Source organism: Rattus norvegicus, chromosome 8 (assembly GCF_036323735.1).
Source record: "Rattus norvegicus strain BN/NHsdMcwi chromosome 8, GRCr8, whole genome shotgun sequence".
In the NCBI taxonomy this organism is placed as follows: Eukaryota; Metazoa; Chordata; class Mammalia; order Rodentia; family Muridae; genus Rattus; species Rattus norvegicus.
The window spans coordinates 47,728,557-47,746,967 of NC_086026.1; the positions used below are offsets into that span (position 1 = coordinate 47,728,557).

Genomic DNA, 18,411 nt, shown 5'->3' on the forward strand with positions numbered 1-18,411 from the left:
CCTTCATACACATCTTCACCTTTATATCTCTCAAGTGTAACATCCCCATGCACATAAGTAGAGGAAAAAAAATAGCATTTCTCATTGTGTACTGGTTATTAGACCTGATATGTCCTAGGTCCTGGTAAATGCTCCATGGATGCCAGTAATTATTATCATTCTTATGTATAATTCTGCCTCCTCTCTCTTCCAACAGGCTCTTGGGTCTCTCAAGCTTGCGCTACAGTGTGCATTGGATGATATCTCCCTGAGTTGGGAATTGCCTCCTGGTCTGTCTGTTAACATGCTCTCTCCAGAGCAGCCTACCATCTTTAGGGGTCAGAGGTTAATCATCTATGCCCAACTGACTGGGCCTATGCCTGTGAGTCCCTATTCTTATTCCTTTTTGTTTTAATCAGGGGAGACTGTATCACTGCTTTTATTAACACTGGTGATCACTTGGGATTTCTGCAAGATATGGGACTGTCCCGGCTGCCAGCCACTCATCCACTCCTGTACGCCATGGCTAAAAGCTCCTGCACTGCCTGACGCTTTGCCTGAAGCTTAGCCTGACATCCTGTTGATCTGAGGAGCTTCCCTAGTTCTCACCATTTTCCAGGTCATGTGTCTGTTTTGTCAGCCCTGCTTTTCTCTCATTTGTAGCAAGCGGAGAGCAGAGGAGCAGTGTGCCTCAAGCACACCCTCCAGGGCAAGAGTCTGGAAAACAAGGTGGCATTTTCCCTACAACCCAAGGAAAATGCCAAGTAAGCGTTCAGCTTTGCTTCTTATTCTCCACACTTTCTTTCCTCCCCTCCCTCCTCTCCCTTCCCTCCCTACCCCTTCCCTTCCCTTTCTTCCTCTTCCTTTATTGTGCTACCTTTGACGGTTAGGTCCTTCCCAGACTTGACCTCTGCTGTATCTTCAAGCTCTTCTCTTTCTGATTCATCCATTTAAACTCTTTTTCTCCGCATTTCCTTCTGACTGCAATCACTAGCTTTTAAGAGTCATGGGGACTTGATTTGCAGTTATTTTTTTTTAATTTTCTAAAGTATCTTCTTTCAGTTTTACCATTCATCGGTTGGCGGCAAAGTTCTTGATTCAGACCAAGGATTTGGGATCCCATGAAGTCTCAAAAGAAGAGAAAAAGGATGTGATGAACATCAGCCTTCAGTCTGGAGTTCTCAGCTCCTTCACAGCCTTTGTTGCCATAAACAAAGAGCTTAACAAGCCAGTGCAGGGCCCTCTGGCCCACAGAGTCATTCCTAGGCCAATGATAGCTACATCTACATCTATGTTTATGAGGTCATGCAGTCGTCTCACAGGTATGTTTTATCCCAATCTAAGCTTGTATTTACTGTATCTCAGATATTTAAGTACATCATTTAAGCCATGGTAAGTTTCTGAATCTCATAAATTTAAATTGAAATACATTTCTTAGATTTCCTGGGCTTCCCTCATCTTTCTACACTCAAGGTATATGGCTTGCTGTAAATTTTCTAGAAAAGCATATTATGTCCAACTGGGAGAGGTGATTTTTTGTAGAAGTACAAAAGAGCACAAGACTTATTACAATGCAGAAATATCTGTAAACACTGGATTAAAAAGACAAGTAATTTGAATCTGTGGCCACACGGCAGGTAGATGTCTCGAATCTTTTAATGTTAGTGGTAGAATAAGGAATTTATGAAATCAGAAGAGATCAGAAAGGGACACAGTGGCTTATTAGGAATAAAAAAATATTTTTGGGGGAATGGCAGGAGGTCCAGTTAAATTGATGCTATTTTTTAAAAAATATCCGTAGACTTTAGTAAAAGTTCTGTGCTGTGTGAATAATTTGTAGCAGGGGTCAGGAGCTTTAATTGAAGACTGAAGTGGGCCCGGGACTGAACTGATTTCTAACATATGGTTTTACCATTTAGTCCTGAATTAGAAATTATGGCAATGGATTGGATATACTGATAAGGGTGGGGATACGTGTAATTTCAGTTTTGCTTGAATGAAAAATAAACTTTGAAGGAAGTTGACATATTTGGAAAAATTAGAGACATTGGGTCCTAAGCACAGGTCAGGTCAAAGCCATGTTTTAAATTAGGAAACAATAAGTTAAAACACTAGGGATATTAGTTTTGTATTTTAAAACTAATATTAAAGTATTTCTGACAAATCAAAGAATTCTGCATGATAGCAATGACTTGAGGGCATGAGGTAGCCTTCAAGCCAAAGTCATTGTATCTGAAGAAGGCAAGGTCAAATGTTGCATAGGTGACACTGGAAGCCTGTGGTGTGACTTTTTTCTACTTTGGGTACTGGTCAGAGGTAAATGAAGTAGTTGAGAGTTGACATATGTGAGGACACATGGAAGATAACCCAGGTGAGAGAGAAAGCTGAAGAATATCTTCTCGAGCTGAGAAAATTGCCTACCTTACCTTCTGAACCGGGATGCTCAGGGGACAATAGAGCTCCTTTTGAAGGGGACAGATAAAATAGCTTTGTAGGACAGGAAGTAAAAGTATCTTAATTTAAAATGTTACCTGGAAGAGTTCTCTTGTGTTGAAGGTAAGATGCTGCACACGTGTTGTTAGCACATGGGAAAGGTTTTCAAATCTCAATAGGAAGGAGAATGAAGGCTCAGTGGGGAGTATCTGTATGGAGGCAGCGACACAGACGGGAGAATAGTACATCATAGTAATGGAGGCTGATACAGGCAGTAGAGCTGATGTCTTCTATGCTTCTACTCTTTACATCTTTGCTTGTGCAAGGGAGCACCGAGGCTACTGCAGCATTCACTGTGCTTTTGTGTTTTTCAGGTCCCTTTAAAAACTCACGCCTAAAACGTAGATTATGTGCAGCAGACTATGTTCCATATGGACATGAAAGTTAGTATCCCAAGGCGTCTGTGGAGACAGATTTCTACAATCTGAGGGAGTTTCTGTCTCTAAAACGATTCTCAGCAATGTTTGTTCTCGCAGGCACTGTGTATTCTAGCATGCCAAGTCCAGCACCCATAGAAAATCAGGGAGTGGCAGATTCTTCGAACGAGAAAAGCAACTCGCAAAATGAACACAAAGGTGAAATGGTCATCGGTTTATTGTCTCTGATTGGTGATATCCATTAACTAACCTTCAGTGCTCTTACTTTTGAGCTTTTACTACCTAGGGGTAACCTAATTGAGGTATCAGAGGGGAGGTGATATTTGACATCCCCATGTATTTGCCAGAATGGGTCTAGCTTTATTAATCTACAATATAGCATTTGATATCTTCCAACATACTGTAGTTGAGTGTCCTCTAGTTTTTTAAGCCCATTGGCTATTTCTGCCTACATATGTCTTTAGGGACTGGCTCCATCAGACTCTACTGCTGTGTTTGGAACCCAGACCATCTGGACATCCATCATATACTGAAAATAGTTTAGATGTTTCTGCAGAATCCTCACTTCAGCCTCTTATTTCCTCAGGTAGGCTTTGATGCCAGTGACTCTATAATTTCTCATGGCACTCCTCTTTTTTCATTTTTTTTTAAATAAAGCATTTGGGGAGAATGTTGTGTTGCAGCTGATTTTTCTGCAAAATGCAAATGGCTCCTGGAAGCTGGATGAAAATCTGACCAAGATCCTGGGCACTACATTGGAAGACACCAAGGCTGCCAACCCTTCTCAGGTGAGATGCAAAAAGAAACAAGGGGAAGGGTGTGTGCTTCATGAAGTCAGGAATATAATGAAAATTGGAGTGAACCAGGGCCCAGGTAAGAAATAAGAACATAGGTAATGCAAAGGTGACATTAACTTCTAATAGGCAGAAGATTAAATCACTTCTACTTATCTGGAACATATAGAACACAGAATTAAGAGCCTATCTGCTGTAAGCCATGGCTAGAATGATGGATGTCAAAGGGAAAGCTAAATACTATACTGTGTTAATCTTATTCACCGAGACTATACTGCAAAAGGTAAAATTTTGGTCTTCACCAAATGTGAAGGCAGTTTTAATCACTTAATACCCTTATATTTATTTCATTCTCATTTCCGTTAATTAAGGCAGATTCTGTTTATGCAGCTACATATAGATGAAGAAATTGTCCATTAAGAAAACTGGAGAGATGGCTCAGTGGTTAAGTGTACTAACTGCTCTTCCAGAGGTCCTGAGATCAATCCCCAGCATCCACATGCTGGCTCACCACCGTCTTTAATGGTTTCTGATGCACTCTGCTGGTGTGTGTCTGAGGATAGCTAAAGTTTACTCATATAAATAAAAATAAATAAATCTTTAAAAAAGAAGACAAACACTGTGTAAGCCAGACAATGCAGAGCTAAATTCAATTATAGGATGGGCCTCCAATAATTCCCTTATGATTGCTGTTTTTATGTCCCCAAATAGGATGACTCCAGTAAACTTTATTTCAAATTTTGAGATTACCTTCTGAATGGTCTAAATATACTTGAAAAATATCTTTTCAATAACAGACGTACATCAAATACTGAAGAAAAAATACAATTTTGACTAATTAAAATGTGAAACACAGTTACATAAACTTGAGATGTTCTATGATTATACTACTTCTATCATATCTCCTCGTCAGGCCTGTTTACTGAGCCTATGGAATGCGGTGAATGCCAATGCTAGGGAAATTTTTAATCAGTAGAGGTATCTATACTGTAGCCTATAAACTGACGTAATTATGTGGAGTAAAGCCATGGGAATATTTCATTAAAATTATTTCATGTTGATACTTGTCAAAATGATAATTCCTTTTTAACATTTCAAAAGTGAGATCTGCTGCTAGTTGGAGAAGTAGATCACCAAGAGAACTCAACACCAGTATATAGGAGGCCATGTATTCTATTCAGTAAAAGCATAGAGTGTAGTAGAATAGAGATAGAGATAGAGATCAGAGATAGATCATGATTTGTAATTAGTACTAACACCAGTAATAAAAACTATGCAGCAGGAATAAAACTCAAGAATTGCAACTGATTTTTAATCATCAGATGTAAGAGTAGAGAAAGAAAACTTACAGAGAACAGGGCAACGTGGGCTACAGAGGTGTCAGGAAGCCACAGGCAGTGTGAACAATAGGTCAGAACAAAGTTCCTCAGGATGAGCCTCATTTGTGGGCTCTGATTACAGATTTCCATATGCCATTTTCCCTATGCTGTGACCACATCAATAGCTGGCAAGAATCAATTATCCATCGTTATTAGACTATAGTAATCCATAGACTAACTTTAGATAAACACTTTTACTTTTGTACTTTTTTTGTATTATGCTTTTGTATATTTATGTTTGGAAATGTCCTACTGATTATTCTTAGGGATTTTTTTTTCAGCAATTGAGGACAAAATTTGATGAGTATAATACCATAAAAGAAGTCAAATTTACATTTTCTTCTCTTTCCACCATCCAATTATTTGAGCACTCGGTGTTTGGAAGTGTTTTGAGGACTGTGATGATGGTTACACTAGATGATTATACTTAAATCATTTTCTTAGTAGTAATGGAAAGCTATCTTGAGCTATCTTTCCAATAAGAACAGTGAAAGAAATGTCAAGTAGCAGCAGAATGTTGAGGAAGGTGATAGTAAATCTATTTGTTTCCTCTTGAGTGACTTCCTGCCCTGCCTGGAGAATCATAGGAATTTCCTTCTGTTTTGCAGCATGGGGACCCCTCAGCCTGGGCCACAATCCTGGCTGTGCTCTGGCTCCATGCCAATGGCCAGGACTTAAAGTGTGAGTGGGAGCTTCTGGAACGGAAGGCTGTGGCCTGGCTTCATGATCATGCAGGTAGGGGCACAACCCCTCCGCCCTTTCCTTCTTTCCATTTGCATCCCAGGGAGCCATGCCTCTATGTGTTGCAGCGCACTCAAGAGTCCCTATGGCTGTCCCAACTATGCTGTCTCAGAACATTGTCCCTCCAGCTAATCCTTCATTTTCAGGATTAGGCAAAGAATGTGCTTGGTAGTTGGGACAAGCTGAGCAAAGGGAAGGAGCACAAGTGGGGATACTTAGCTGACTAAGAGTGTCCCCAGACATGTAGGAAGGGTCGTGGATATTTAGTGTGTCCTCATTGCTGTGTTCCTGTGGACAGAAGTGACTAAAGAAGAATGAGAAGAAGAAAGTGGAAGATCCAGGGATACTGCAGGAAACTAAATCAAGGTTGAAGGGGGATGCTAGGAATGATTAAGGAAGGCTGAGGAAAGAGTCTCCCTCCCCTCTGCCACAGCTCTGACTCTTATTTCCTCTCCTCACAGGCTCTTCTATCCCCATGCTCGTTCAAGCTGCCAATAGTCTCCTGAAATTATCTGTGAATCCTGCTGTCTTTGATGTCTAAAGGTGTCACCCATGAAAGGAGAGCCTTTCCTGGCTACCCCTGTGTCCCTCACTTCTCCTCAGCTGAGATAGCTTTGGGGTTCTATCCTTCCCTTTTCTTTCTTGTCATAACAAGGACATACTGACAGCCTTGGTGATCATTCCTAGTACCTTTGTATCTGATTTTCTACCCCTATCATTTCTTCTGTGAGAAGTTAGCATGGTCTCCCAACATGTTTTCTTCCTTGAGACTTTTATTCATGTGCAGAATGACACATGAAGTTTTCCAAGCCAATTATGATATAACGGTTGGCATAAGATCTAGAGTAAGCATGCAGTGTTGACCATGGGTAATGCTTGAGTTAATAACCTGCATTACTGTTATTGCCTCTCTATGCAGAGCCATGTAGTATGGTCAACAAATGGCTTTAAACTCGTGGGATCGGCCTACCAGTTAGCACAGCCACGATGGATGCTCCTCAGTTGAGGTAGGACCTGTAGGATTACATGTTCTGAGGACCTCATGCTGTGAATGGATTTTTTTGCTCTGCCTGTTGCCTTCACATTCTTCATAAACTAAGGATTGTTTGAAAAGTCTAAGCAGGATTCCAGCACCACCCTGGGCAGTGTCATTGGCACTAAACGATAATAATGTTTGATATCTTTCAAGTACTGGTGGTGGAGCAGATTAATGATTCAATTACTACCCTAGGAAACAACTTAGAGATGAAGATTTTCAGCAGTGACCACTACCCTTAGAATCTTTATTTGGAAAAATAAAGTTTTGTGAACCTATGTTAAGTTTTTTTTTTTCCTATTGACACGGTTTTAAAAAATCCTAGCGAACAGTTCGAAGTTCTGAGAGGCACATTTAAGCTAGGGATGGTTTATGGTCAGAGGACAAGAACAATGGCAACAAGGGCTAACATGAGGATCACTGAGGCTGGACTGGTGATGATTGATTTTTTATGTCTATTTTTGCCTTCTGTTTCCTGATACGATTCAATAAGAATTGCTGATGAGTAGATATGCATTCTTAGGATTTTAATTGATATGACCGACTTTTATATAAAAGTTTAGATTTCAGATTCATTAAAGATCTGTCTGAGCTTACTCTTCAAGATAAATGAAATAATCAGTCCTTCCTTTGTAAGTGGAAATTTCAGCCTGCCAGTAAGAAGAGCTGGGCGAAAAAAAATTATCTTGTTTACTTACACATTTTAAATCTATAACAAGTTGCTTAATTATGAATGTACATGGGTTCTTGGTAATAATTTTTCTTCTTTACCTATATTACATAATGTTATTTCTTCTAAAGATATTGTATAACATCCTGTTTTTTTTTTTTCGTAGTCATTCGCTAGAAGGAAAAGAGAATGTAATCCAATTGTAATTTTATACTGCTTAAAAGATTTTGCTGGAATATATAAGAGATGGGAAAAAATAAAATCATTGAACCTCTGCTTCTTCCATCTCCAAATATGTATGTATATATGGATACATGTGCATGTATGTATGTATAGGTGTAAAGTTTGTGGGAGGGTGCATTGGAACTTTGTTCCACCCATCAAATTTGTTTGTATGTTTATGTGTAAAGCTTGTATGGGTGTGTGCTGGAGCTTGCTCCTTCCACCAACTATATATATACACAAAAAACTTGGAGCCTGCTTATTTGAACCTTGTTAGTAACTCACCAGGTATATGCGTGTGTGTGTTTGTGTGTGTGTGTGTGTGTGTGTGTGTGTGTGTGTGTGTGTATGTATGTATGTATGTATGTATGTATATGTAACATGCTTGGAGACTGCTTGCTGTAACTTTTCTCCATTCAGTTAATGTGTAACTATGTACATGTCTGTCCATCTGTCTGTCGGTCAACATGTAATATATTTGTATATATGAGTTGTTATAGTCTGGCTTTTGCTTCATTTACTCAGTGTGTGCGGGTGTGTGTGTGTGTGTGTGTGTGTGTGTGTGTGTGTGTGTGTGTGAATTTTCTCTCTTTACTTTTGTTTCTCACTTTGTTCAAGGAGTTAAAAGAGTTAAGAGTTCTTCCCTGGCTACAGGGATAGTCAGCCCTAGTGCATTAAGCTTAGTTCCCTCAGAGAAAAGTCTGCTGAGTAATTTCTGAAACCACTGGCTGCCATAGGCCTCCATTTGCCCCCTGCCTGTCAGAACTGTTAGGTGGCAACTCACTTTTGTTTTTGAGTGATTATCAGGACCATAGTAGTAAGCTTTATGTTCATAAGTATTGGATGAAAGGTGAAAATCACGATGAATAGAACAGAGAGACAGAGGCATTGCTCATACATTTTCCATTTCAAACTACTATGGATATCTTGAATAGATTTAGTTTTATTTTTAATCCCAGGTCTCTGTTTCTATTTCCTGAGTATACTGGTCTAACTAATACAAGGAGGTAAGTGTTCCTCCTGAATCTGTATACACCTTGAGAGATGACTGGGAGTTCTCAGCTGAAGCCTGTGCTATGAATGAGGCTGCTAGACAGGCTCAACTCAAGAGATAGAGAAGAACAGCTAGGATTGAGGATGCTTGTGGCAATCAGTGTTCTTTCTCCTTTTCTTTTCTGAGACTGTGACAAAATACTTGAGAAAATTAGCTTAATAGGGAACAGATTTTGATTGGGAGACGACCTAATGTATAAACTGCATGTGTGGAAGTCTGAGGACCTGAGTTTGGATCCTCCAAGACTATATAATAAAATTGATATGGTAGAGCTGTTTTTAATCCCAATGCTTGCAGACAGAGACAGAATATCCCAAAGAACTCACAGGTCAGGTCAACTAGATGGTTTAATCTCCGAGTTTAGTGATAAATACTATCTCCGAAGCAAGATGGAGAGTGACCCAGGAAGACTCCTGTTTTTTCCAGAGCAAATATCTATGACCGCTGCACTTTAAATTTCGAATGAGTGAGTTTATTAAGCCTGCAATAGGTGAAACTAAAAGGACATAAGCGAACAGCAGGTAGACATCAAGATGCTATCAAATCTGGAACTTTCAACATCCTTCAGTAATGACTAGGCGAGCCTTGTTGAAGGAACAAGCTCAAGTTCCTGATTTAGCCTAGGCAAAGCACAGCACCCACTTGGGTATGGCTGTTAAGTAAAAGGCTAGAGATCAAAGACAGCAAACAACATCAACTTGGGTTTTCACCATATCTGGAAGAAATGACTGGGGAAGCCTCACTGAAAGTTATGTAAAGTAATGCTTGAATCTGGATCAAGAGTTCCACAGCAGAATATTTTTGTGAAAGTTAAAAATAGTTTAACTGTCCAAGGTAGACTGGAAGTTAGTCAACTCCCCTGAAGACAGCAGAGGCTGAAGGCATCCCAGGAGGTCTGCTGCACACAGGGCAACTGGCAGAATCCCTGCCCAAGAGTGACAGCTGCCCATGGAGACCAATGGACTAGGGAAACTTAACCCCATAAAACCCCAGCCACCCAAATTCCACTCCCCTTCCAGCCTGTGCATTTTGCCTGGGGCAGTCTGCTAGCTAGTCTGCTTCCCCGATAACACCACAGCCTAAAGGAATTTCAAGAGTTCTGCTGCTCACAAAGTAACTGGGCAACTGACACCACAGTCTGAAGACTTTCCAGGGGCTCCATACCATGCATGGCAACTGAACCAACACTCTGAAAGCTTCCCTGGAGTTCTGCTGCACACAGGGAAACAGAAACTATAGTCCATAGGCCTCCTGGGAGAACAGTTACATACAGACCAACAGCTTGACTGCTCCTCTGAAGATAGAACAGCCTGAAGGCCTTTTTTTTTTTATTTTTATTTTTTTTTATTAACTTGAGTATTTCTTATATACATTTCGAGTGTTATTCCCTTTCCCGGTTTCCGGGCCTTTTAAAAGATCTGCTGTAGCCAGGACAAAAGATCAGAAGCTCTTCTGCCCCTCTGAAGACCCCACAGTCACAGGGCTCCACAGGAGGTCTGCTACAGCAAGGGCCACAGGCCTACCAGGAGACCTGATGCAACCCAGGGACAAAAGAGGCAGACTGCAGACAGAATCACCCAGGCTAGCAAACACCAGGGATAACCAGATAATGAAAGGCAAGCACAACTCTGTAAGCAACAGAAGCCAAAATACATGAGCATCATCAGAACCCAGTTCTCCCACCACAGAAGTGAATAAAATAACACACCTGAAAATCAGGAAGTTGACCTAAAATCCTGTCTCATGAAGAACTCACTGAAAGAAATACAGAAAAACACAGGTAAACAAGTAGAAGCATTTAAAAAGGAGACAAATAAATTTCTTAAAGAAATACAGAAAAACAAATAGGTGTATGAGTTGAACAAGACCTAAAAGAATCAGAACAATAAAGAAAACACAAATGGAGGCAACCCTGGAAATGGAAAATCTAGAAAAGAAGTCAGAAATTACAGATGTAAGTATCACCAACAGAATACAAGAGAAGAGAATCTCAGGTGTAGAAGATACCTTAGGAGAGATTGACACAACTGTCAAAAAAATTCAAAACATAAAAACTCCTAACCCAAAATATGCATAAAATTCGGGGCACAATGAAAAGACCAAATTTAAGAATAATTGAAATATAGGAGAGTGAAGATTCCCACCTCAAATGTCCTGAAAACATCTTCAACAAAATCATTTAAGAAAACTTCTGCAACCTAAAGAAAAAATGGCCATAAATATACAAGAAGCCTATAGAACAACAAATAAATAGGAACAGAAAAGAAGATCCTCTCCTCAAATGGCAATCAAAACACTATATGCTCAGAACAAAGAATACTAAAAGCTGCAAGGGAACAGGGCTAAATAACATATAAAGGCAAATGTATCAGAATTGCACCAGACTTCACAGAAGAGAGATTAAGGCCAGAAAGCCTGATCAGAGGTCATGCAGACTCTAAGAGAACACAAATGCCAGCCCAGGATATAATACCCAGCAAAGCTCTGTTATTCTAGAACAAACATATCAATCCAACCATACAGAGGATTCTAAAAATAAACAAAACAAAATGAACTCCAACACAAGGAGGTATCTCATCAAAGAAAAGACAAGATATTAATCATCTCAAAACAAAGCCAGATAGAGAGGACCACAGGACATAATGTCCCCTATAAAAACAAATGTAACAGGAATCAACAGTCATCTGTTTTAATATCTCAATATTAATGGACTCAACTCACCTACAAAAAGACGTAAGCTAACAGACAGGATACTCAAACAGTATCCAGCATTTTGCTGCATATAGTAAATATACCTAAATAACAAAGACAGACAGTACCTCAGAGTTAAAGGCTGGAAATAGTTCTTCCAAGCAAATAGCCCCAATAAACAAGCTCGAGTTCCCATTCTAATATCCAATAAAATACAATTTCAACCAAAAGTTATTAGTGAGATGAAAAATGACCTTCATATTCATCAAAGAAAAGAATCCACCAAGAGAAAGTCTCAATTCTGACCACATATGCCCCAAATGCAAGGGCACACAAATTCATAAAATAAAATTTACTAAAGCTCAAAACACATATTAAAAGCGAGGAAATATTAGTGGGAGACCTCAACACTTCATTGTCATTAATGGACACGTCGTTGAAACAGAAACTAAACAGAGACACAATGAACCTAATAGAGGTTATGACCAAATTGTTTTAACAAATATCTACAGAATATTTTACCCTAAAACAAAAGAATATACCTTCTTCCAAACACCTCATGATGCTTTCTACAAAATTGAACATTAAATCAGTCAGAAAACAAGTCTGAATTTTTACAAGAAGATTGAAATAATCCCATGCATCTTGTCACATCACCATGGCCTAAGACTGGTCTTCACTAAGAAAACAAACATACAGCAGAAACCACACATACATGTGGAAATTGAACAACTCCCTACTCAATGATAACTTAGTCAAAGAAGAAATAAAGTAATTAAAGACTTCTTGGAATTCAATGTAAATGATGAAACAACATACACAAACTTATTGGAAACAAGGAAAACAGTGCTAAGTGGAAAATTCATAGCACTAAGTGCCCTGGTAAAGAAATTGGAAAGATTACACACTAGCAAATTAACAATATACCTGAGAGCTCTAGAGCAAAAAAAAGCAAACACACCCAAGAGGAGTAGAAGGCAGGACATAGTCAAACTTAGTGCAGAAATCAACCAAATAGAAACAAAGAGAATGAGACAAAGAATCAACAAAACCAAAAGCTGGTTCTTTGAAAGAATCAACAAGGTAGATAAACTCCTAGCCACACTAACTAAAGGACCCATAAGTGTATCCAAATTAAAAAAAAATCAGAAATGAAAACAGAGATATAACAACAGAAATGGAGGAAATTTAAAACAAAAATCATGGGATCCTACTACAAAAACCTATACAACAAAACTGGAAAATCAAGATGAAACGGGTGACATTTTTAGACCGATAGATACCACATACAAAGTTAAATCAAGAGCAGGTAAGCTCTCTGGACAGGCCAGTAAGTACCCCCTGAGGAAATAGAAGTCATTAAAAACCTCCTAACCAAAAAAAAAAAAAAAAAAAGCTCACAACCAGATGATTTTAATGTAAATTCTACCAGACATTCAAAGAAGACCTAATACTAATATTCCCCAAACTATTTCATAAAATAGAAGTAGAGGAACATTACCTAATTCATTCAATGAAACAATAATTACTGTGATGCCTAAACCACAGAAGAATGCAAGAAAAAAAAGAGAGAACTTCAGACCAATTTCATTTATGAATGTCAATGGAAAAATACTCAATAAAATTATTGCAAGCTGAATTCTAGAACACATCAAAACCATTATTCACCACAATGAAGTAGCTTCATCCCAGGGGTACAAGATTTGTTCAATATATGAAAATCAATTAATGTAATACACTATAGAAGCAAATTCAAAGGAAAAAAAGTCACATAATCATCTCCTTAGATGCTGTGAAAGAATTTTACAAAATACAACAACCCTTTATATTAAAAATATTGAAGAGATCCTGAATTCAAGGCCTATACCTAAACAAAATACAAGCAGTTTCCTGTAAACCAACAGCCAATAACAACTTAAATATAGAGATACATGAAGCAATCCCACTAAAATCAGAGACAAGAAAAGGATGAGCATTCTCCCCACATCTATTCAATATAGTACTTGAAATTCTAGCTAGAACAATAAAACAATGAAAAGAGATCAAGGGGATAAAAATTAGCAAAAATAAAAGTATTAGCACTTGATGTTATTGTATACATAAGGGACTGCAAAAAATTGGAGGAGAGGAACTGCAGTAGCAACCGTGAGGTAAGGATAGTCCATCTTGTGCTTAGAGTCTGCTCTCAGCAAGTTTAAACAGTGCATGCCAAATTATCATTATAATTCATCCCAAAATAAACACCCAATGTCCAGCTCTGGCTTGTACACAAATGTCCCCGCTTCATCCCCCCAACCAGGTTCATGCACATAGATAAGTAAGTTTGTGAGCTGATTCACAGGTTTGAGGTGGTTAGGTCTTAGATCAGAATCTTGGGGTACCAGCTGAGATTATTAGGTTCTTCTGTCTAGAAAAGATATAGGATCAGACATCTGTGGATTTTAATAAAAAGGAAGAACTTTTGTTGAAATAAATACATAAAGAAACAAAGAATAAAGGGATGAAAGAAGGAAAAAAGAAAGAGATTGGAGACAGAGAGAGGGAGAGAGGAGAGAGGGGAGAAGAGAGAGAGGAGAAGAGAAGAGAAGAGAAGAGAAGAGAAGAGAAGAGAAGAGAAGAGAAGAGAAGAGAAGACAAAGGGAGGAGGAGAAGGAAGGAAAGAAGGAAGAAGGAAGGAAGGAAGGAAGGAAGGAAGGAAGGAAGGAAGGAAGGAAGGAAGGAAGGAAGGAAAAGTAAGCAAAGGATTCCTCAGGGATAAAAACAGGTTAGTGAACTGGAAAAAAAATTACAGTTGCTCATCTCCCCTAGGCCACAAGTTATCTATGAGGTGACTATGAGATGAGGCTTTGTAAGATATTTACCTAGCATCAGCATATTCTGTGCCTGTTGTGTTTTTTACACATAGCTTTGGTAGGAATTAATTTCTAGTCATTCTGTTAACTGATAGATATACTGTGTGAATCTGCCTACCATTCTCTCTACACCATCCTTTGTTTCAAATCTCCCCTGAGAGCTGTAGTATGAGAAAACTTTTGGGAGAATTGAAAGTTGTTACCAGTCTTCCTTTACTTATATTTAATAAACCATGTTTTCCCCTCCTTACAATGTGTGACAAAACTCTTTCTCCAGTTCATGTATTAGTGGAAGAGGGGGGCTTTAGATTTTTCGGAGAGGTATGGTTGTGCATTCTACCTTGCAGCTGGGGTGTCAAGAGGGAATTTATCCTTATATTACAGTTGGCTTGGCTATGGTTATCTTTTCTGAATGATAATAGCCCATATTAAGAGTTTCATGGGCTGGTCTATAAGCACTGATTCCTTGTGACATTCTACAGTCTTGTCTAGTTTTTGGTATTGCAGTCCTTTACGTTCAGTATTACTGAAGATCATTATGTTGTTTGGCTTTGCTTTCCGGCTAGAGTGTGAAGCCGGCCTGATGCTGATATTTTAACTACTCCCCTTTACTCCTAAGGTCAACTGTTGCTGGTCTTGTCTGCATTGTGGCTTCCCTGCAAGCACTGAAGATATTTTCTTCTGTATTGATCCCCACCACTTTGAGGAATGTACAATGGGTGAAGTCCAATTTCCAAAGTCTGTATGGCCTCTTTGAAGACAAGGATTAGTGATTTCTGAGTTTCAGGCTAGTTTGAAGGTATCTGATCATTCTCTGTAATTTAGCTACCATATTGGAAATTTCCAAAATATTGGTTGTGATAGTGGTCACATTGGCTTTGGCCTCCATGTGTGATTACTGAAATATAGAATGTCAAGTACACCAGACTTGAAGAATAAACAGTATAAAATAACACTTAGATGAAGGTCAGTCAGTAAGGACTGAGTTTTAAATAATCCTTGAGTCTGTCAAAACTTAATTTCCTAATTGGAAACTCGATGGAAAGAATACACAATTATTTTGATTAAATATAAAATCTTTGCTCTTTAGGCAGGTTTTTAAAAACATAAATCATTTCTAAGTTTTAACTTCCATAAACATCTCATGATATTTTTTAACTTTTGGTTGTGTCTCAATCTCCATTTTGGAACAATATTTTGCATCAGAAAAAAATCTGTGTAAAATCCTTTTAAAATATAAAGTAATGACCTTTCGTCTTTAAATGTATATTTAGATCATTTTGAAATGATGAAATGAATGATGTAATTGAGTCTTAACAATACAAAAGACAACAAGTGGAGGGACACTTTAATATAAGAATTAAAGTGTTCCCTGCTCTACAAATAGTCTTGCAGGAATATATTCCCCACTTTGTAACATCTCTTTGCAACGAAACCATAACCATAATTCTACAATTTAAAGATGAATAGAGGTGACAAACTAATAGCTCTCTCAAAGCTATCTCTGAACTCTAGGCTGTGCCTAAGAGAACTTTAAGAATGCTTTAAGTTCCTCATCCAGGACGAGAGTGTTCTGGTCTTGATTGCATATGCCCCACAAGATATGATTCTTCATAAGTAAACAAGGAAAGTCTTTTTACCTTTAGCACACCGCTCTAGTAATAAAAGGAAACATGAGTTCCAATTATTCCACTAGGATAAACAAAACCGTTTCCAGGACTACAGATTTGAGTATTTAAACTTCTGCCAGGGTCTCACTGTCAACCCCTGCCCCTTACATACTAACATGTAACACACTTGGAACTCTCTGATCCTTAAGGAATGAATTTTCCTGAAATCAATTGAGCAACCTAATGAGCCTATGGAATCACAGAACACCATGGTATCTGATAATAAATGAAACACAGCAACTTTGATGGTCTCTGCTTATCAAAGGAAGGGTATGGAGGGCTCACTTGAATTGGAGGTGTTCAGATATGAGTAGTATTTGTTAAAACCAACATCTCTCAGACATCTCTGTGCAAAACAACTCTTTCTGCATATAAACGATCAAGGATTATGTTAATAGATTTAGGAAAATCTAATAATACCTTAATGATTGGATATAATATTGACCTTTTAAATGATGGATACAGACTTTTGCTTGTTTTCTCTGATTTATACTCAGGCATCCCTGTTTATTTGCATGTATAAAGAATGTTGGTGCCTCTGTAATTGAAGTTGTCTTTATGATATGTGGAAGAATCCAATTAGTTCTTTTTATAAAATGAATACATTTGGGTTTTGGATATTTGTTATTAATTTTGCCCAACTAATTTTCCCAAGAACTTTGCTAATCCTTATTAATCATCCGTAATGACGTAGTTTCAGTATTTGTAAGGGGTACTACAATTTCAGCTGCATATATTCCTGACAGTTAACACAAGATTGTGAGGGGAGTTCAGAAGTCTCATAATATTTAATGTTTAGTTCATGTCCAACCATTGTTAATACTCTCCGGCCCACATTTTCACTGCTCCAGGGCATAGCCTGTAGCTGTTCAGACAGTCACAAAAATTTTTAAAGTATGGTGCCTTGCTTCTTTTATAAAGAGCTCAGACAGATAGCATTTAATGAGTGACTGTGTGCTTAACATGAGAATGAAAAAATGAAGAACTCTGGGTGATAACAATGGGAACCTACTGGGAAAACTAAGAAGTACCGAGAATAGAGTAGGTCAGCATTCATGCAGTAGCCAAGGATGAAAGGAAACAAACAGTATATCATAGATTTTTCTAAGTCCAAGAGTGGATTTCACACAGGAGGGATTGACTATAATATTCTGAGTTTATTTGTTAACTTATTTTAAGTGAAAAATGGCTAAGGAGTATGTTCTAGGGAGACGCACATATTTCTGCATCTTGGACACGTAGCAGGGCAATGTTTGAGACTCATATTGTTTAAGTGCATGCCATTCGGAAGGTAATGTATTTGCAGGAAAATAAAATTAGTTATACCTTCTCATTGCAAGGTTCATATGCATCCCGTTCATTGTTCTTGGACTAGAGGAATGGACTGTTCATAGTGACTCTTGTCTATTTCAGCAAATTAACTCGATCAGCTCATATGAGCTAGCTTGAAGGAAACTGAACTGTTTATTTATTTTGTTTTCAGATAGAGTCTAGTTCTCTTTTTATCAAATCAGGAACCCAGAAGGCCAGGCTGAGCTGGGGAATATGGTGACCTTTAAGTTCAGTTTAATAGTGAGATGAGTATTTATGGAGTCTTTTATTATGTGGGAGAAAAGGAAATATATATATATATATATATATATATATATATATATATATATATATATATGTCTTTTAAAAAATGTTTTACAGTCATTCTAGGCACAATAAGGCCATTGCTTTGTCCAAGGTCTAATATCAAAATAAAACTTACCTTCATTGACAAGATAACAAGCATAGAATTTAATATTAATACAGAGATTACGAGGTCATTGTTGATTAAGATGGGGATGCAGGAAAAAAAATTTCCTGAGACACTGGCTCCCAGCCTTGTCCAAACTGCTGACCACATGAACATTGTAGATTCCTTAAAAACTATCTGTCAAGTGAAGCAATTTCTGCAGTATGCCTCAGCACTCTGCAGTCATTCTTCCACACCCTGTCATAAACATGTTAGAAAAATCACTAACTTGTTTGGAATTGGACCTGTGTGCTTTGTTTTAATTAGAGTCCACAAAAAACAAAGCTAGAGTATGAACAAACTTAATACCAATGCATACTTATTATGGCCAAATCCCTATGAAGAAAATGCATCTTTAAAGGGAAAGAATTAAGTGATATTAACCCCAGCAATGACTGCCCTCCCACTCTACCCCAATCAAAAGGCTGACAAAGCATATTGTTTATTTCTGGAAAATACTTCTCAGAAAACTTAAATCTATACCATGAAAACAAATCAACAATATAGGAAATATATCACAAGCTTAGACACGTTTTTTCTCGGTGCCAAACAGCCAAAGCAACCATGGTTGAAAATGAGCTATAAATGTCACTTTTTCTGATTTTCCTTTTCATATTGCTCAAACTTACTTAAACATAGAAACATAAGCGCACCCGTATATACACACTCAAAA

At 38.1% G+C, this 18,411-nt stretch overlaps 1 protein-coding gene across 8 annotated transcripts in view; it reads left to right on the top strand.

Moving 5' to 3' along the window:
• Vwa5a (von Willebrand factor A domain containing 5A) overlaps positions 1-17,291 on the top strand; it is a 33,496-nt gene extending 16,205 nt beyond the window's left edge. For 2 of the 8 annotated variants that reach the window (XM_039081323.2, XM_063265318.1), the window contains 8 exons: positions 197-361; positions 643-743; positions 1,042-1,301; positions 2,787-2,855; positions 2,931-3,047; positions 3,507-3,637; positions 5,631-5,757; positions 6,225-7,743. In XM_039081323.2, the coding sequence (XP_038937251.1) occupies positions 197-361; positions 643-743; positions 1,042-1,301; positions 2,787-2,855; positions 2,931-3,047; positions 3,507-3,637; positions 5,631-5,757; positions 6,225-6,304 (1,050 nt within the window). In that variant the 3' untranslated portion in view covers positions 6,305-7,743. Of the gene's footprint in view, positions 1-196; positions 362-642; positions 744-1,041; positions 1,302-2,786; positions 2,856-2,930; positions 3,048-3,506; positions 3,638-5,630; positions 7,766-14,907 lie in introns of those variants that run through there. The other 6 variants (XM_063265319.1, NM_001393948.1, XM_063265315.1 and 3 more) reach the window with 4 other exon arrangements.
• The last annotated feature ends 1,120 nt before the right edge of the window (positions 17,292-18,411 follow it).